General features: G+C 43.2%; 2 protein-coding genes across 7 annotated transcripts in view; both read right to left on the bottom strand.

Annotated features, from left to right (window-relative positions):
• MSH4 (mutS homolog 4) overlaps nt 1-5,090 on the bottom strand; it is a 76,774-nt gene extending 71,684 nt beyond the window's left edge. The window contains exons 1-2 of the mRNA XM_061630514.1: nt 4,567-5,090; nt 2,126-2,287 (exon numbers count right to left, since the gene is read on the bottom strand). Of these exons, the coding sequence (XP_061486498.1) occupies nt 2,126-2,287; nt 4,567-4,786 (382 nt within the window). The 5' untranslated portion in view covers nt 4,787-5,090. The remainder of the gene's footprint in view (nt 1-2,125; nt 2,288-4,566) is intronic.
• Nucleotides 5,091-14,241: 9,151 nt separating this feature from the next.
• RABGGTB (Rab geranylgeranyltransferase subunit beta) overlaps nt 14,242-21,273 on the bottom strand; it is a 33,481-nt gene continuing 26,449 nt past the window's right edge. For 5 of the 6 annotated variants that reach the window (XM_061633453.1, XM_061633454.1, XM_061633455.1 and 2 more), the window contains 2 exons: nt 16,588-16,737; nt 14,242-15,270 (listed from right to left, as the gene is read on the bottom strand). In XM_061633453.1, coding sequence (XP_061489437.1) covers nt 15,130-15,270; nt 16,588-16,737 — 291 coding nt within the window. In that variant the 3' untranslated portion in view covers nt 14,242-15,129. Of the gene's footprint in view, nt 15,271-15,743; nt 15,844-16,587; nt 16,738-21,273 lie in introns of all 6 variants that reach the window. The other variant, XR_009763579.1, reaches the window with a different exon arrangement.

Genomic DNA, 21,273 nt, shown 5'->3' with positions numbered 1-21,273 from the left:
CCCCCCGCTTTCATACTAGAATTTGAAATCATTCAGTGAAATAGATTGGCAGTAGGTTCAGGAGATGCATTACACAATAAAATGTAATAAATTTGCAGAATTCACTAGCATAGTATGGGGTGATGGCCATCAGCTATACAGCTTTAAACAAGCTTAGAGAAATTAATGGAAGATGAGTTTATCAACAGGTATTAGTTAAGACAAATGAGGATCGCAACAAAATGTTGCAGTGTGATGTGCTCCTGCTTGTGGTTTCAGTCAGTCACCCATGCCAAGTTAGGATTCAGTAGCCAGTGAATACAGGGGAAAGCTCTGCAGGATCCTCCTCCTGCTCAGGAGCTGCCAACCCATCTGAATGCCAACTCCGTTGGGAGCCATGTGTATGAGCCGGCTGGGAAGCGCTGGCTCTGACGAATAGGCCTCCTGGGGAGCAAGTGCTCCCCGCAGACCACAATGAAAATTTAAGAAAATTTCTGCACCAGCCTTATTGCCAATGGAGTTTGTGTGGGGATCCGGACCCAGGGGCAGGGTATGAATGCAAGGAGGATCTTGCATAATCCACCCCCCTCCCACCACGCCCCCGGAATGCCCTGTTTTGGGGGGTTCTGCCAGCCTTCTGTGCACTGGGCTGGCCATCCCCAGTGGACCTCCGGCAGTGCTGGCAGGCTTCTGGCGGCGCCACAGCTCAGCTGCGGTGGAGGGCTGCTGTCGGCAGAGCCTGGCACAGCCAGGAGCTTGCTGGCACCACCAGGGATTCACAGCATCCAACTCACCCCAGTCTGGCTGAAAGGTGAGTTGGATTGCACCCTTAGTCCTTACTGGGCTGCTCTGGGGCATTTCCTCCTCTTAGATTATTTTCTAAAGTTGTTGTGGGTTTTTCTGCACTTCTCACAACCCTGATGATACCTCCCACTGTGGATGGTGCTGTTTTTCTACATAAGGACTGGCACTTACTTCTCAACTTCAGAAATAATAGGGGATGAAAGCTAAATGGAACCACCATGTTCAGAGGCAGTACACCTCTGAGTATTGGATGCTGGAAACAAACATCACCATCATCCTTGCTTGTGAGGTTTCTGGCTTATAACTACTGAAAACAGAATGCTGCACTAGATGGATCTGAATCTCATCAATCAAAGCAATTTTCACGTTCTTATACAAGTCTGCATTTTCTAAATTAAAACAGGGTTCATGAAACTGAGAGTTGACATTAAACATTCAAGGCCTATTCTAAAGTTAATTCCTCAGTATGGGAGCTGCTGCTTTACTGCTCTTTCTGTACCTTGAAGGTAACATCAGAATCCTCAAGCCACATGGAAACCCTGCTAGTGCTGTTGCCCCAACATTCTACCCAGCACACAATACTAACTTTTTGTTATATACAAACGTGTCAATTTATTCTGTAATATACTGATAACGGAAACATACAAAACATCTCCAAACCTAACCTAATCTTGAAGGTTACACATATTGATACTTTGCAACAGAATTTGTGAAAATTCTTAAAGCAAATCTTTTTTGCACAACCATCATTGCCATATATAACACCAACTGATAAAACCAAATATGGAATCCAATGGTAACATTCAATGGTGACTACCCATCAGCATAATGGACTTCCAGTGGTGATGCAATTTTCCCTTCCTCTCCTCCACACAGTAGCTATTGTGCACTTCCAGAATTTGATCCAGAGGGTTCAGGGACCCTTCACAGCAGATGTGAGGAGGTTGTAGGAAACAGAGAAGGTGTCCACTTACCAAGGAAGGGTGGTGGCCACTGGGTCTTGCAGGCCAGAAAGCAGGGATTCCAGCAGTAGGTGGAGCCAACTAATTTTGGTTTTGTCCCCATCCTCCTCCCTCCTGAGTTCTACAAAGGCAACAGTGAGCCAGAGGAGGAAGTTGACAGCTAGTGTCACTCCCCGGACTAGCTGTTAAGTAAAGAGGCAGGTAGTTGGGGGCTAGCTGAGGGCAGACTGTGCTTTGTGGGGCAGTTCCACGTTTGCCCTAATGGACCAGCCTCTACTGCTGCTTACATGATGTTAAGATTTTTTTCCTGTAAAATATTAAATATTTTTGTAAATATTAAATTTTTATTTCTTTTACACATTACAGTAGATGAACTTTACCTGAATATCCTGTGAATGGAGTCCAGTTTCTACACCCTGTTCTACTAGATGAAAGAGGTGTTTTTCGTACCAGAGAAATATTTAGACCTCTATTTGAAGGGCTTGTCAAACTCACTGCGCTAATGTTTTCTGCATAAGAACTCTTGTCTCCAAAGTATGAATCTAACATAAAAACAAGAATTGTTCTTAAAGTGAAATTTATATAGTGATAGCAATGTTTTCTTTCCAGAGTTGCAAAGTGCAACAGTAGCTGATAACAATTTTGATCCCTTTAAATTCAATGTAAATTTAGTCTGAAACTTTCAAAAGAAATGGCACCCTAGCAAATAAATCTAGAGTGTTCCAAAATCAAGACATTTCAAATATCGAAATAACTTTTGTATAAATACACTATCTGTCTTTTGTTCATCCAATCCCCATTTTAACAAACTTAATAATTTTCTACACAAAAGAAAGATGCACATAAAAGCGTAATGCTACCATTGTACCTCTCCCTCTCCCTGTTTTTAAGGACTCAACAGTATTGGTAAATAGACTCACATAAGGTCATATTATTTGTTCTATGATCATCTTCCGTGATAGTTTTCGGCATAAAAGATATTTTATATTTTACTTGCTAAATAATCCTGTGCCCTTAACTCCGTGGACTACAGAATTCTGGGAAGTCTGTTGAAAGGTTGCTAATTCTCCTTAGCACTGCTCCATTTATAAGGCTTGGAAAATGTTACTAAAAATTCAGTGTTTAAAACATCTAGATTCATAATGAAGTAGTAAAAAGGTAATTTTTAGGTAAGAAAGGATTTGAATCTGGAGAAAAAAATGAAAATGACAGTACAATTAAAAAATAAACCAATGTATTTGTTGTCAAGGCACCTTAAGTACATGTTCAGGATTTTTAAAGAACGTGACATTGGCGTTTTTTTAAACATTTGTCTCTCTTCATATTATTTTATTTTTTAGGAACAGATCAATAGCCTTGTTTCATGATTTTGTATATGTAAATAGTATCAAAGTCCAGAAATTCTGGAGCAATAATGCTTGCTGTCGAAGTGGGATGCATGTAGTAGTTAGGGCAATCCTGAAGAGTGTGGAAAGGGAGTGACAATTATTGTAATGTATGTAATAATTTAGCAAAGTCCTCTTGCTTTCTAACCACCCAATACTGAGCTGGTTTACCTCTGTACTTGATACTATTTACATATACTGGATCTTATGGGCTTAATTTTACAACATTATTTTGGATGGGAGTACAGCCATAGCATTGTTTGAGGTATGCACATAATGTGACATACAGTGCAATTCTATACGTGTATAATCAGAAGTACCACTGAGTTCAGGGAGACTTACACCCTGTGGGTTGTCTAAGTAGTTCTACTCAGAGTAGACCCAACAAAATTAATAGACCTAAGCTAGTCATGTCCATTAATTTCAATGGATTTACTCTCAGTACAACTACCATTTGATATAACCCAGCACGTCTATGATTGCAGCCATAGTTCCTTTTGAGGATTTAGATATAGTGAAATGAGTTTGTAAATGTTCAAATAATTATTTACCACATTTTTATTTTATACACTTTTGGAAGCCATGAGGGATTTTCACATGGAATGACAATATATATGCCTTTGAGCTTCTTTTGAACTGCCTGAGTTCATGCATCATTCTTGTTAGCGAACGGAAGTAGGAAAAAAGGAGCCATATTGTAAAATGCTCTTTAGCAAATATAAAATCTTACATTCTCATTATTGGTAAGAGGAAGAACAAAACACTTAGTTACTCATGAAAATGCTCTTTTCTGGGTATGTGACTCCAGATGCATTTCAACAAGCCACTCTTCCTTCTCTCTCACACACACACAAATAAAACAACTTGTAAGAACAAGTTCTGTGAATAGACGCAGAATATTAGGCAATGGAGAGGAGCCAGAAGAAACTTCCAATTCTGATATTCAGCATATATGCCTTCCGTTTTAACCTTTAAACACCTGTGAAACCTTTTAAGTTCCGCCAGTCTTATGCAGGCAATTAATAAGTCTTTTTTTTACAATAGTTAGCCTTTGATTTTTCTGCATTTTTAATGGTTTTACTGTACGTTTATTTGTTGTAAGCTGCTTTGATGTTTTATGAAAAACAAAATAGTGGTATACAAATATATTTACAAATAAATAATAAATTGTGCAGCAGCTTTGATGCGTTTAACTAATTCAAAAACTTTAAGTGAGGTAGCTATATGAGACATACAGCTTAAGGTGAGACGTTACCACCAATATCTGTTAATGTTGCTTATTAATACTATTATTAATGGGCCTTTTAACACTCAAAACCTAAGCTAGTAGCGTGTCTTCCTACGCAAAGGAGGGAAACTTCTTCCCTACTGTGGAAGGGTGGTGAGTAGGTTGTGTTTTTCTACCCAGGAGTGACACTCAGATAGCACCCACCCACCTTCCAACCCCCTTGGGAGGAAAGGCGCGGTAAGGCCGCTGTCGGAATCTCTGCCTCTCGGAGGTCGAAGAGGCTGGTCGTCCGAGGAAGATGGACGGCCGCCACCGCCGCTAGCCGGCGTCTGTTCCAACCCGAACTGGTAACGAGGCTGTCGCTCCACGCAAGAGGAAGAGGAGCAATGGCCCGAGTAGGAGGTGGAGGCAGCAGAAATCTCCTCCATTAAAAGGCTTGTTGGAATGTTTCCTCACTGAAGCCGGCAGAAGTAGCCTTGCAGCCGTCGCACTTTCAACCTTCCCCTGGCTCCGGAGCAGGAATCCGATTTTGAGGGCGGAGGATCCTACAGCGGTAGAACGGACTATACCATTTCGCCAGAAGGTGGGGCTGTCGTTTTTCAGTAGCCCCCTTCCAGTCAACAGCAACAAGCGTATGAGGAAGATCTCAGCCCAGGCAAAGCTGGCTTTCTACTTTTAGAGAACCTGCCCCGCCACTCCACATATGAGATTAAAAAAGTGACACCCCTCCGCATTTTAAAGGGGTACAGTCCATGATGCCACGCAGAGGATGGCGCCTCCAGTTGTCGAGGCTTCAGCATCACGGGGACCCAGCGGTTTTTCCTGAAGTGCAGCAGTACATTGGAGGTTGGGTCCTCTCCTGTGGCCTGCTCAGCAAGCGCTACCGCCTCCTCTCCGCCTGACTCCCAGGGCAAGCAGCACACAGCAGCTTTTGCTCGCTCTCACGGTCGTGAAAATAAGCAAGTAAACGATGGCTGCAAGAAAACAGCCGCCCCTGATTGTAATTGCTCGCCTGGCCTCTTCCTGGGAACTGCGCGGCAAGACTGAAGAGACCACACGATCGAGCAAGAGAAGGCTTGCCTCTCTCTCTCTGCCCACTCACCCTCTTGCTATTGTGGAGGCGCGCCAGGGAGAATTGGGACCAGCGGGGCTGCGCAGGGGATCAGCGGGGCTGCGCAGAGAACCCGCAAGCAAGGGAGAGCAAGCAACTGCTATCGTTTTCCATAAGAACATAAGAGCCTGATGGATCAGGCCAGTGGCCCATCTAGTCCAGCATCCTGTTCTCACAGTGGCCAACCAGGTGCCTGGGGGAAGCCCGCAAGCAGGACCCAAGTGCAAGAACACTCTCCCCTCCTGAGGCTTCCGGCAACTGGTTTTCAGAAGCATGCTGCCTCTGACTAGGGTGGCAGAGCACAGCCATCATGGCTAGTAGCCATTGATAGCCCTGTCCTCCATGAATTTGTCTAATCTTCTTTTAAAGCCATCCAAGCTGGTGGCCATTACTGCATCTTGTGGGAGCAAATTCCATAGTTTAACTATGCGCTGAGTAAAGAAGTACTTCCTTTTGTCTGTCCTGAATCTTCCAACATTCAGCTTCTTTGAATGTCCACGAGTTCTAGTATTATGAGAGAGGGAGAAGAACTTTTCTCTATCCACTTTCTCAATGCCATGCATAATTTTATACACTTCTATCATGTCTCCTCTGACCCGCCTTTTCTCTAAACTAAAAAGCACCAAATGCTGCAACCTTTCCTCGTAAGGGAGTCGCTCCATCCCCTTGATCATTCTGGTTGCCCTCTTCTGAACCTTTTCCAACTCTATAATATCCTTTTTGAGATGAGGCGACCAGAACTGTACACAGTATTCCAAATGCGGTCGCACCATAGATTTATACAACGGCATTATGATCTCGGCTGTTTTATTTTCAATACCTTTCCTAATTATTGCTAGCATGGAATTTGCCTTTTTCACAGCTGCCGCACACTGGGTCGACATCTTCATCGTGCTGTCCACTACAACCCCGAGGTCTCTCTCCTGGTCGGTCACCGCCAGTTCAGACCCCATGAGCGTATATGTGAAATTCAGATTTTTTGCTCCAATATGCATAATTTTACACTTGTTTATATGGAATTGCATTTGCCATTTTTCCGCCCATTCACTCAGTTTGGAGAGATCTTTTTGGAGCTCTTCGCAATCCCTTTTTGTTTTAACAACCCTGAACAATTTCGTGTCGTCAGCAAACTTGGCCACTTCACTGCTCACTCCTAATTCTAGGTCATTAATGAACAAGTTGAAAAGTACAGGTCCCAATACCGATCCTTGAGGGACTCCACTTTCTACAGCCCTCCATTGGGAGAACTGTCCGTTGATTCCTACTCTCTGCTTTCTGCTTCTTAACCAATTCCTTATCCACAAGAGGACCTCTCCTCTTATTCCATGACTGCTAAGCTTCCTCAGAAGCTTACCTTTTCTAGCTGCCACTGTGAGGAGTTTTGGCCCATCGTGGTACTGCTTAGATGGGGTTTAGGGAGCCTGTGGCCCTCCAGGTGTTAGACTCCCAACTCATCAGCATCAGCCAGGGATGATAAGAGATGTCAAATATTTGGGTGGGGTCACACCTTTTTCCATCCCTGACCTAAGAAAAGTGTGAGCAATGGCCTTTGGCTGCTTGTTCGCACAATCTCTTAAGGTCAATACAACATGAAACAACATAATATGCCTGCTGCTTGGCTCCATGCTCATTGCTGCATCACCCATCACCCAGGAAGAGAGTGCAAACATGAAATGCACATGCTTACAGAAGGAGCATTTGTGCCTCATCCTTTTGCTTGTGCCCCTGCGTTCTCACCTCTAGGTGGCTTGTCAGTGAGGACTGGGTGCATGAACCCAGACCTCTCAACCATACAGTGTGTGTGTGTGTAGGATCTAGCCACCAAAACCTCTCCATAACTTAATAGTAGTTCATTTCTAGTCTGAAGGGGAGAAGAGCACAAGGCGTACATGAAAAATATACCTTGCTAGCAAAACTTATCACTGCAGAAGAACTATTAGCAGGTCAAATGGAGATTTTGATCAAGTCTGGTAGTCCATGTGTGGCAAGATAAAGGTAATTGCTCCCATCCACTTCAGTATCCAATGTCTACCTCATTATGTTCCATCAGTGCCTTTCCCTTGCACACGACATCACACCTTCACTCAACCTTTGCTGTGTTTTCTGCCTTACAAAAGTTTTGAGGACTAGGAAGCTCTAAGAATATTTCAAGGAAATCTTCACAATCCATAATATAAACAGGATGAATATTGGGATGGGTACTTTCCTCCCTCCAGTGATGTAGTTGTACATTCCAAAGTATTGGTGCTCTACATGACAACCCCCATAGCCCTGCCCCTTCTAAGACTATACAGCAAAACTGATTTTTCTTACCAATCCAGACATTATGGCTTCAGTATCAAGACAGCTTCTCCCCACCCTCCCTCTTTGCTTAACTTCCAGCCTGATGGTTGTTGTAGACTCAAAGGCTTACTCAGTTTTGTGATATTTTGGTTGGCCATAACAATGGGACTTTAGACATTTTAAAAATAAGTGGCAGTTTATCCTTTAGCCATACATGTTAATATAACCTATATCTTCCATGTGCTTAGCTTATGTGATGAGTTTCTCTGAGACAAATGCATTTACCGCCCTGGGAAATTACATTACCCCTGTTGAAAAATAACTGGCAGCAATTTATCCCTGCCCAGCTATACCACTCCTCTCTTGCATTACCTTTTTTATTTGGTGTAGCAAGCAAAACAGTAGCCACCCTTTTCTTGCAACATGTCAGTGTATTCATGCACTACCAATTATACTTGCATAAATACAGTATTTAGTGTATTCCTAGTCCTAAAAGAGGTGTTGCTGTTCAGGGTTCCAGCCAGCCATTCTTTCTAAGCAGGGCATTCCATTCTTCATTGCCTTTCCTAACAGGAAATGTTTAACCGAACCTTTAAGCAGAAGAGGTGGGTGGAGCAGCAGCATCTCTCCCACCCCCATACTAGTAGTGCTACACCCACCCACCCCTTCAGCCACTGGTATCTCAAAGTCACCAGCCCAACATACAGGTCAGGGCACACCCGACTGGGTTTTTGCTCCAGATGAAGGGTGGTCTGGAGATTGGGGGGGATGTGACTCCATTGTCGTGGTCAGACTACTTCCTGGTGAAGTTTAGAGTTATGGCTCCAATCTTCTCCTGCAGGGGTAGTAGACAGATTAAGATGGTCTGCCCCTGGAGACTAATGGAACCTATTGGATTCCCGAACGCCCTGAGGGAGTTTTTAGTAGATAGAGCAGGTGACCCTGTTGAAGCTCGTTACGCCATGGAACAAGAAGCATCGGCCTCTTAACATGGTTGCCCTTTCCAGCATTGTGGAGCCCAGTTTGCATGTTGGTACACGAGTGAACTAAGGGCAATGAAACAGACTGGACAACGGCTAGAGCGCAAGTGGCGAAAGACTTACTGTAAGGCTGATTGGGCACGAGTTGAACATCTTAACTGTGGCTACTGTGTGGGCATCAAAGAAGGCCCGTTTCTGTGCCTCCATTTCATCCTCAAGTTGCTGTCCAGTGGAACCTTTTTGTATTGTTCAGGGTCTGTTAATATCAACTCCACAAAATGGAATTTTAGACCCTTTGGAAGGCCACTGAATTGTTTGCAAGGCACTTCAAGGCTACAGTTGCTCACCTCTGTAGCAATCTTGATGCCCCATCTATGTCTACTGTAGTCCTCAGTGAGGTGTCCAGTGCAATGTCTGCTGCAGTTTCTTGGGAGCAGTTTATGCAGCCTGATAATGTAGACAAGGTGCTTGTGACGATGCGGCCAGCAACATATCCTCTTGACACTTGACTTTCTTGGCTTGTTAAAGCTTGCCAAGGAGGCATGACCGAGTGGTGTGGTCAATGCGTCTTTGCAACAGAGTGGTCCCAGGTGCCATGAAAGACACGGTGATCTGACTGCTCCTTAAACTGTCCACCCTGGACCCATTGGTTTGTGACAACTACCTCCCGGTCGCAAATACTTTTTAGGGAAGGTGATTGAGAAGGTTGTGGTGCAGCAATTGCAAATACTCTTGGATGAAACAGATTATCTTGATCCATTCTAAGGTGGGTTCAGGCTGGTTATGTAACTGAATCAGCCTTGGTCACCCTGATGGATGACCTTTACCGGGAGAATGGGGAGTGTGACCCTATTATTCTTACTTGATCTCTCAGTGGCATTTGATACCATTGACCATGGTATCCTTCTGAGCCGACTTGGTGAGATGGGTATCAGAAGCAGTTTTACAGTGGTTCTGATCCTATCTCCAGGGTTGTTTACAGAGAATAGCATTGGGTGATTATCTTTTGGCCCTCTGGGAGTTTGGCTGTGGGGTGCCACAGGGTACCATCTTGTCCCCAATGCTGTTTAATATGTACTTGAAGCCCTTGGAAGTGGTTATCAGGAGATTTGGGACAAGGTGTCAGCAGTACGCTGGTGATACCCAGCTGTTTCTCTGTAACATCTGAATTGGGAGAGGCCATACAAGCCCTGGGCAAGTGCCTGGACTCTGTGGTGGGCTGGATGAGGGTCAGTAAACTGAATCTGAATCCTAGCAAGATGCAAGTGCTGTGAGTTTGTGGCTCCCAAGTTCAGATAATTGAGTCAGTTGCCTGCTTTGGATGGGGTTGTGCTCCCTCTGAAAGACTACAAGTGCCAAAAGCCACTGAGATCAAAGAGAACGAACAGGGTCGCATTGCCTCTGTCTCTCCTAATAAAGGTCATCAGTCAGAGCCATCAAGGCTATTTCTATGCCAAAACTGGGCCACAAGCCAGACTGGAATGGATCTAGACAATCTACTTCCTCTAGGCTTGCCTGTAGTTGGCCAACCACCCCCCTCTCACTCACCTTGCCCAGGAAGGGATTAAAGACTGGTAGTTTTCTAAAACTTCTGGATCCAGGGAGGACGTCTTCAAGAGGGGTCACACTACCAGTCAATCCCGTACTAGATTTTACCAGCCATGACGGGCAGGGATCAAGAGGGCACGTAGTTGGCCTCATGCAAGCATCCTGTCCACATCTTGGGCTCCAACAACTGAAACTGGTCCCACAAGCTATAATTTGACAGTGCTCTAGGACCTCCAACAAGCCTGAACCAATTGTGGCATCAAGTTCAGCACACATCTGAGTAATTTTCCCCTTCTGAACAATGTGAATAGGAAAATTGCCCAGAATCAGACTTGGATCCTAAAATAACAAGTTCACAGAAAAATTTCCTATACTCTCCTTCCTACAGCACCCCCCATTGCCCATTGTTCAGTCTTAGATTGGGAACTCAAGTGGCTGCAGAGATTCTCAGTGGTCTGAGCTGCGTGTGTGCCAGTATATGCATTTACCTAAGTAACAGGCTTTTACTCTGCATTTAGATCACTGAGTAAAATAAGAAGACTTAGTAAAATAAGAAAAACTACTTTATTATAGAAATACATAGTAGATAGGAAAGGCATACGTAGTTCTAATTAACTTAAGTTGGAGGTGCAATGCCCAGAGTTGGGTATTGCCCTCATGGCTCATGAGAGAGAGTAAAGACAAAGATGTCTCCTCTCTCCTCGCACAGTCAGAGAAGACGACGAAGGGTGGACAGATAAGCTTCTCTGAGCATATCAGTTTACAATGGAAGGAAGTTAGGTAGAGAAGCACACAGGTAAAGGTAGGCAAGCCTAGCCAGCTGGAGGACCCTAACCCTGGTGGATGATATGAGGAGGGCATTGGATAGGGGAGAATGTACATTCCTCATCCTCCTGGATCTCTCAGCGGCTTTCGATACCGTCGACCACGGTATCCTTCTGGATCACCTGGGGGGAATGGGAATAGGGGGCACTGTTTTGCGGTGGTTCCATTCCTATCTCTCAGACAGGCATCAACGGGTAGCATTGGGGGATGAGGTTTCAGACCCTTGGCCTCTCAATTGTGGAGCGCCACAGGGTTCTATCCTCTCCCCCATGCTATTATAAAGTCGCTGGGGGCCATCATCAGGAGATTTGGGTTGCAGTGTCACCAATATGCGGATGACACTCAGCTCTATCTCTCGTTTAAGTCCTCACCAGAGTTGGCTGTGGATACCATTTCCAAGTGCCTGAGGTCCGTAAGTGAATGGATGGGAAGTAATAGGCTGAAGCTGAACCCCGACAAGACCGAGGTGCTGCTCGTGGGAGATAAGAGAAGGTTAGGAGATATAGACCTGGTGTTTAATGGGGTAAGATTGCTCCTGAAGGACCAGGTCCGCAGCCTCGGGGTCATTCTTGACTCCCAGCTGTCCATGGAAGCTCAGGTTTCGGCAGTGAGCCGGGCAGCTTGGTATCAATTACATCTAATACAGAGGCTGCGACCCTACCTTCCTGTCCATCTGCTCCCACGGGTAGTACATGCCCTGGTCTCCTCTCGCTTAGACTACTGTAATGCGCTCTACATTGCGTTACCCTTGAAAACGGTCCGGAAACTCCAGCTGGTACAGAATGCGGCGGCACGTTTGATCAAAAACAGCCGTCGCCGTGATCACATCACTCCGGTGTTAGAACTACACTGGCTACCAGTTGTGTACCGGGCCCAATTCAAGGTGTTGGTGTTAACCTTTAAAGCCCTTTATGGTTTCGGACCAGTTTATCTGAAGGAGCGCCTCCAACATCACCAAATACGCCGCCTGACAAGATCAGCCATGCAAGACCTTCTCTCGGTCCCACCAGTTAAAACAGCTAGGCTGGTGCGGACCAGAGAGAGGGCATTTTCAATTGTGGCCCCCACCCTCTGGAACTCCCTGCCTTATGATCTTCGCCATGCCCCCTCCCTGGTAGGCTTCCGCCAAGCATACAGGATTGCTGGGGTGGACTAGGGTTAGCTGTACAGATGGGCGGTTTTAGATTTTCATTGACTGTTGTTCTGGTTAAATGTTGTATTTTTATCCTTTTATCTTTTTATGTATGTCACCTAGAGTGGCCGTTGTCGCGGCCAGATAGGCGACTTAAAAATAAAATTTATTATTATTATTATTTATTATCTTCCTTCTGGAATACAAACAAAAGAACCCAAACAGGAGTTGCCCTTGCCCCACTTCCAAGAGGAGGAAGGGCCTGGAAACGTTCCTTTCATGAAGTTCCTGAAGCTACACAACACAATATACCCATCTAAACGTTTGCTTGCTGACTAATATGACACTGTTACAAATGTAATTAAGGGGTGAAGGTGGATGCTTGAGTTTATAAAAATGTTAGTAGAATTCAAAAATTCAAGCTAAAGGTCTATGAAGGCGGACAAGGAAAAATGATAACCAAATATGCAAACTATTTGTAAACTGAGTTAGCTATAATATGCATCCATTAGAGATAATGGTTAGGTATATCAAATACATTGGCATGATTTCCCTCAAAACAAGTTAATTTTCCATATTTATTCTTCCTTCAAGCTACAATAATGTATCTCAAAGGAAAGAGTTCTCATTGTTACACATGCAGATAAGACTTTTAGCAGCAGTATACCTGGTCCGTAATTAGTACCAGAATTTCTGGTTTTCGCCAGATTTAAAATAGATGATGCAAGATACTTTTAAAAAATGACATTTTATAGGCAAAGAGCCAACATAGGCATGCAATATGACTTAGGGTTTCTCTCCTCCCACTTGCAGCCCCCATGCACCTCTAAAATCTCCAGAACAGATTAAGGGGCAGGGAGGAGAGAAACTAGAAGTTCCAGTGCATTAGTGGGTGGTCATTATTGGATGTTGTCCACACCAATCAATTAGAACAAGCTGCTGGTTTATTTTTGCTCAATGTGTCAGGAGAGCCATCTCTAAAATTGTTGGCCACCATATTTAAGATGAAAACTCATTCACCTCTTCTCTCTCCATTCCACACACACAAGAGAAAATTGGGAATTTGTTACAATTCAGCTGATGGTTCATTAAAAAATACCCAGATGTTCAATTGCATTTGCCTGCATTATTGAAGTTCTACTAATGAATTTCATAGCATAGTGCCAAGCACAGCACTGTGTATAATTCTGTGCTCAAGTATGACACAAGTAGAGAAGTCAACACCCTACCAATCTTAGCTTTTTTCTCATTCTTGTTTATTTCTTTCTATTATGGCTTCAAAATTAGGCATCTCCTGCATCCCCCAAATCTGTCCTAGGGCTCTCTTCACCCTCCAGAGCAAAATGGGAGGCAGGGGAAGAGGACAGGGATAAATCCTTGCACTACTAGGACAGTTTTGTTGTATACAACCCTCTGTCCTGTTTCCAGTTCTTGATGTGCACGGTTCAGAAGCAGTTTAAAGGATGCCACTTTAACATTTGATTAAGAACCTAAGAAGAGCCCTGCTGGATCAGAAGGCCCATCTAGTCCAGCATTGTTCTAAACAGAACCAGATGCCTATGGGAAGGGCACAAGCTGGACCTGAGCGCAAGAGCACTTTCCTCACTTGTGATTCACAGCAAGTATTCAGAGGTATACAGCCTCCAACAGTAGAGGTAGAACACAGCCTTACACTCTATGAATTTGTCTAATCCTCTTTTAAAGCTATCTGAGTTGATGGTCATTACTAGATCTCATGAGAGTGATTTCCACAGTTTAACTATGCACTGTGTGAATTACTTTTTGTATGTCCTGAATCTTCCAACCTACAGCTTCATTGGATTGCCCCCTACTACTGTCAGAGAGGGAGAAAAACATAGCTCTATCCACTTTTTCCACACCATGCATAATTTTTTACACTTCTATCATATCCCCTTTTACTCACTTTTTTCTTGGAAACCTTTTTTTTATAATTGATGATTAATTGCAAAAAAGTACAACCACAGATTTTTCACACTTCCAGTGTACAATAAGCAATTTAAATCTTTACTTCATAATTAGCTTTAATTAGTTTGAAGCAGAATCCCATTTCATATTTAGAATTTTTCAGCCAAACTGCAAATGCACAATTGTGACAAATGTGAAATAGAGGCTCTTCTAGAATTTCAATATAAGCAGATATTTCATCCTGCAGAAAACAATATTCTTCTGCTTTATTCTTGACTATATACAACTATTCCAAGTGCTACTGAAACTGGGATTCAAGCCACAGTTACAATAAATACATTAAAGCGAAGGAACAAATTCTAAAATTCAACATGGCCATTTGTTTAAACAAGATAAATTATAATTGCATTATTAACCTTCATTGAATGATGTCACTAGTAGAAAGCAGTTATCAGAGTATCATAAAATTTCTACTGTTAGTAGTACAAGAAAATGTGATTTAAATTGGATAAAAAAGTGTAGCAGATCCTAAACAGGAACTCAAGTACATAAAGTGTCACTGGTATTAGCAAGTCAATTTCTCTCAATAGAAACAGTGCTCAGGACATTCACTGACCAGTACATGCTGTCTGTCAGCAAGATGAGTGAATGACTGTGTCAAATATGAAGTTACACAATTCAAGTATTCATCTATTGTGCTAATACAGTATGTTATTTTGAAGCAACATGACTGGAACCTAGAGCCTAGAGGCAAACTTATTTGAAGACAATTGAAACATATCTAAATCTGTTACTGAGAATCTCAAGTACATGTTACACTCCGTTTATTTACTTTGGATACACTCCACATACAAAATGACAGTGCTTACAGTAAAGTGGTAATTTTTCATGTAAACACACTTAGAAATGTCTTTTGACGGAAAAATTCAAAGCAGCTGAGTATGGCAATGTTGCACACGTTAAAACCTAGCTTACGAGTTCTGGCTGTACATTTATTCTTTGAAGAATCTCTTCAGGCATACAAAACACAGGATTTACAGGCTTAATTTGTTCTTCTCCCAACAATGATAATCCAGCAATTCCAAACAAGGTATGAAATGGATCCACCTAGAACATACCAAGGTATATAATTAAAAACATTAGCAGATTTTTACACAAAGCTATGCATTTTTAAAAAGTTAGTGAGAATGCCTTAAATAAGTTTGAACATTCAAATAATGCATTTTCTTGTCTAACTTCTCTCAAATGTCAAAGAAGCTAGTAAGTGAGACTAAAGTAACTGTTTGAATTCACAGTAAATCAAATTGATCAGCCAGAGTACAATAGGCTAGCATGCTACAGCTGATCTTCCCCTCCTCTGGCACGATCAGCTGGAGTGCGGGGAGCTCCAGCCCCCCTCCAGCTGATCACTCCACTGGTGCCATATTAACAGAACACCAAAAAGCAGGGCGCCAAAAAGCAGGGCGCCAAAAAGCAGGGCCCTACTGTAAAATGCTATATGGCAGAAGAGAGACGTGGAAAGTATCCCTTCTGTGGCAATATGCTATGGCCAGAATCCAGAGATGCCCGTGCATACTCACAAGGATGAAAATCACCAATTTTCCGTTCTTACAGGTTTTACAGAGTGTCATTTTAGAGGATCCTTTGACCTTCAGATGAGATCAATAGAACTGCAAGAGACTGACAAAGGGAGGAGCTAAAAAGACTCCTTGTACATTGCACAAAGTCTTTTGGATCTCAACCTATGGGTTCCAGATTTTGAATATATCTGATTAGCTGCATCCCATATGGAACCCATGCGCACCCCCCCCCCAAACATAATCTATTCAAGTACCATCTGGGCCTAAATCTGCTCAATTTCAGAGATTAAAATGTATCAGTTTCCTTATCTTCTGGAGTGATCTAGGTGCATCACATATCTGTTTTTGTGAAGTATGAATCCTTTTACAGACCTTTTAAATCCTGTATATCAGTTTAGAACTGTCAAACACACACATATAGTTCAGGAGTCACCAATGTGGCACCTTTGGGTATAATGGTGCCTGTGAGGCGTTTCCCTGGTGCCCACAAAGCCTCTGAGTCCCACCTTTCCTCCACACACTCACTGCCCCCTTGGTGATGAGATGGTGATGGTATTTACCTTGCTCCCTCTTGAAAAGTACATTAAGATGAAAGAGGAAGTTGGAAGAGTGACACTCTCTGTCTTTCAGCTCGATGTACTTTTCAACGCTTAGATTGATTCTACTGGATCCAAAGACCGCTTGGAAAATGTGCACGTCCATGGCTGTGAGAGATCCGGGAGAGAAGTGACCAGAGGAGTGGCACCCATAGTACTCCTTCAAAAATCTAAATGTACCCACAAGCCTAAAAACAGCGGCAACCCCTGGCTTACTTAACTAAAAACTACTAAGGTTAGTAACTTGCCATATCTCCTGGCCTGTCTGCAAATCCTCCAGTCTCTTCATCCTGGCAAGCCAAGATAAAGCTGCGTAATTTCTCTCTGTCAATCCAATGCAACCTGCCAATTATCTTCAGGGACGCCAACACCCACCATGAATAGCATACATCTGGTAACTAGGAAATATAACAATGGCAATGTAGGTTAGGACAACTGCAATTCTAACAGCAAGAGTAAAAAATTGTGGAATCTAGTTGAGAAACAGCCACACAAATATACATAGGGTTGCATCCAACTAAGATATTCAAGAGTAGACCCACTGAAACAAATGTCCTTAAGTTAATCCTGTTGATGAGTCTATTGAGTATGATTCAGTTGGATACAAAATTTTAATATATATAAACAATTAATATAAAATCCTTATAAGTGTTCTCATATAGTATTAAGAAGATGGCCAAAGAATATGTAAACAGATCAGTGCCCAAACACAATAAAATACAAAATATGTAATATAATCAAGGCAATATCAGTGTGGAAATCAAGGGCAACTTGTGAACAGTGGCCAATGTACATAAATCAATGCCTATAGAAAGCACAATGTATACCATAGCCAGACGCATTTTGACAGTTAGTCTTCTTCAGTGGTTCGTGATGAGTATACACTATAAAAGGCAAAAATATAATAGAGAACATTAACTACTAATGGTGAATGTCTCCGAGTAAGGAATGTTATACAGCTGATATGGCAAATGCCGTAAAGCCACTTACTTTTGTATATTATATTCTAAGATATGAACTGGTACGTGGGCTGTTCATTAACTCAATTTTTCTGCATGAAAATAATTATAAATTACCGTATATTCCGGCGTATAAGACGACTTTTTAACCCCGGAAAATCTTCTCCAAAGTCGGGGGTCGTCTTATACGCCGGGTGTAAGGAGAACCTGTGCTGCAAGGTCCCCTTGGATCCCTTACTCTGCCGCGGGATAGAAAGGGTCTGTTAATAAACTCATTAGGGAGTTCCAGTTTTGGGGTTGGGTAGAGAGAGGAGGGCCCATTGTCAGCAGGGGACGAGTTAAGCTGGGAAAATTCCCCCCTCAACGAACGGTGTGACATCACTCAAACAGGCTCTATTAGAACGTTGCGCCCCTCACCTGGCATAACAGCAGCGGCGGCGGCCTTGCGCTGCTGTTGCTGCGCCCGCTTTTTGCGCTTGGCCTCCTGCTCGAGGAGGAGGAGCAGGAATGGGCGCTGCTGGGGCGTGACGGTGCCACGACTAACTCCTCCTCCTCCATGGAGTCAGCAGCCTCCGCCCCTGGCTGCCGCCGCCGCCGTGCGCATGCGTGTTCCTAGGCCCGGGGATGAGAGAAGGGGCGGAAGAAGCCCAGCCTCTGTACAACTGAGCGTTGGCAGGGGCGCTCCCTGCCCTCTTCCTCCTCCGCCAAACGCCAATCAGGCACGAGGCATCCAGGCGCGTAGGAGAGGCGGGGCCTGATTGTTTTATCACCAAGGTAACCGTCATGGAGGGGTAGAGGTTAGAGGTGGGGCTTAGGAAGCATCCCCATCCACTTCTACTCGCTGTTGGTCTAGGCTCCGCCTCGCCACGCTAAGGGAGTGAAGGGTTTGGTAAGACGTTTTCTGGTCTTTTTCATGCGTGCGTCCGCCGCCCAGAGACTTTGCAAGTGTTTTCATGACTGCTCTTACAGAGTCCCGTGGAGCAGGCTGCTAGCACGGTTCCTAGGTTTCTGGCATCATCGAGTATGCTTCTGAGCATATACAGAGTTGAACCCCCAATAGGCCCACAGTACCATTAAGTATGCGCAGAGGGTTTCTAAGAAATCATCATTGCTGTGCTGCTTTTTATTTGTTTATTTTAAACACTTAATATTGGTGTGATGCTTTTTAAGATCATAGAATGGTGCACCATTAATTACACAGCACTGCTCTGTGGAATTAATGTGTCAGCATGTGCAGCGTTTCAGAAACCCCTACAGGCATAATGTATCTGAGCATAATGTATCTGCTGGCTCTTGTTCGGGTTGGACGGAGAGCTGACCAATTCAAGCAGGCTTTGTATACAACAACCAACCAGTGATTGGCTGGTTGTTGTATGCTGGCAAAAAAAGGGGGGGGGGAAACCCCAAAATGCCAGAGCTTGGAAAAGTTACTTTTTTGAAGTACAACGCCCATCAGCCCAATCCAGTGGCCATGCTGGCTGGTGCTGATGGGAGTTGTAGTTCAAAAAAGTAACTTTTCCAAGCTCTGTACAGTACAGCACCAGTATCTGTACCTGTTCATACAGTATAGCACCAGTACATACGGTACAGTATATAAATGTCCAACAGTCAAAACCCCATCATGGCTCCACCAGCAAGAAGAAAGAAATATGAAGCCAGTTTCAAACTTAAAGTTGTAAACTTTGCCATGGAACATAATAACTGCGCTGCTGCAAGACAATATGGAGTAACAGAAAAGATGGTTCGGGACTGGAAAGCAAATGAAAAAGCATTAAAGAGTATGCCAAGGGGTAAGTGTGCATTAAGAGGCACCCCACATTGGCCAGAACTCGAAAAACATGTAGCAGACATGGTGAATGAGCATCGCCAAAACGGTTATGTAGTGACACGAAATAAAATACGTTTGTTTGCACTTCAGTGGACCAAATCTAACCCAGATCACAGCAACAGATTTAAGGCCACTGTATCCTGGTGTACTCGATTCATGGGAAGGCATAATTTGGTACTGAGGCAAAAGACGAAAGTTGCCCAAAAATTACCTGCAGATCTTGATAGCAAAGTAAATAGTTTCCATCGATACATAATACAACAGCGCACTAAACATGGCTATGCGTTAAGTAGTATTGGAAATATGGATGAAACTCCAATGAATTTTGATATGGTTGGAAATAAAACTGTCCATCAAAAAAGTGAAAAAACAATTTTAATTAAAACAACAGGACATGAGAAGTCCAGTTTTACAGTGGTACTAGGATGCACAGCTGATGGCGCCAAACTGAGACCAATGATTATTTTTAAAAGAAAAACAATGCCGAAACTCAAGTTCCCTGTTGGTTGTTTTGTACATGTGAATGAAAAAGGCTGGATGGATGAAGAAGGGGTAAAGCTATGGCTTGATAATGTATGGAGCAGGCGACCAGGTGGACTTATTCAAAAACGTAGTCTACTGGTGTGGGATATGTTCAGGGCTCATTTAACTCCCAGCACCAAGCAAAGGCTTGCAAGACTAAACACAGATGTGGCAGTTATTCCTGCAGGATTGACATCGTTGGTACAGCCACTGGATGTGTGCCTAAACAAGCCATTTAAAGATCGCATTCGAGAACAATGGAATGAATGGATGGTTAGCAGCGAAAAGTCATTCACAAAAGGAGGAAACATGCGTGCTCCACAGTTGGATGTTTTGTGCAAGTTTGTCATAAAAGCCTGGAATGATATTGATGCAGAAACAGTAATCAAGTCTTTCAAGAAGTGTGGCATATCAAATTCATTAGATGGTATGGAGGACAACTACTTGTGGGAAGATGAAGAGGAAGCCGAAGCTGAGACCACACCATCTGATACAGAATTCGATCCATACGATGACTGCCTTACAAATGTATCACAAGATGTCATTGATGTACTTATGATATCAGATGATGAACAGGAGGATTTTGAAGGCTTTTAAAGGGAAACTGTTTGGTTGTCAGCTTAGAAAACAAACAGCATGGCAGCTCCCATGGGTTTATTGTCTTATCCTTCCTTTCAGCTTTAGAGTGAATTAGGAAAAGTTTAATCCACTTGCACTGTTTTATGTTTACATGTTTGATGACAAACAGCCTTATGTTTGTAAGTGACAGTTTTCCTGCTAAGTACCTGCATGTCATAAGCATTTGAATTAAAATTACCATATTGAAATCAAATCTGATGTTTTTTTAATTTTTATTTGGTGTGCGTTGGAAGAGGGGTAGTCCTATACGGCGAGTATATCCCAAACTCTATATTTTAACTGGAAAAGTTGGGGGTCGTCTTATACGCCCAGTCGTCTTATACGCCGGAATATACGGTAAGTTGCAGATTAATCCAATAGAAATTTTGCCAATAATGGATAAAATGATTTTATATACAGGCATACCCCGCTTAACGTCATTTCACTTAACGTAGCCTCTATAACGTACATGCTCCATACGCCCCCATACCCCGTTTAACGTTTGTGCGCTTCGCAATAACGTACACTTTATCGGCATGACACTGCTGCCATCTAGTGGTGATTGCGTGCAGTACAAGTGAAGACAATTGCTCCACTTAAAGTATACTCTCCGGTCCCATTGCGAACGTTAAAGCGGGGTATGCCTGTATAAAGAAAAACATAATACATACCATTTCCTTCTGTCAATCAGTTTTAAAAAAATATATTGAGAATTTTGCCAACGTAACATATCTTAGAGATGTTGCTGTATTTTAAATGTCTAATCAGCTAAGTTGTTGTGGGAGGGTGAGTCTGCAGAACTAACACAGCTGTGGAAACTACTCTTCCAGCCACTCAATGCATGCCATATCTCAGCTGAATTTGCTTAGCTATTATACATTAACCCTTAATGGGTTACCAGAGGTACTTCACCATAGGAATACTATAGACCACCTGTATGCCAACGAACTGTCAAAATAACTATAAATTAACATGCAAAAATTCCAAAATGCAGATCACAAAAAAAT

Source organism: Rhineura floridana, chromosome 6 (assembly GCF_030035675.1).
Source record: "Rhineura floridana isolate rRhiFlo1 chromosome 6, rRhiFlo1.hap2, whole genome shotgun sequence".
Classification (NCBI taxonomy): domain Eukaryota; kingdom Metazoa; phylum Chordata; class Lepidosauria; order Squamata; family Rhineuridae; genus Rhineura; species Rhineura floridana.
Note: the sequence above shows the minus strand (reverse complement) of the source record. Positions and strands in the feature narration are given on the sequence as shown.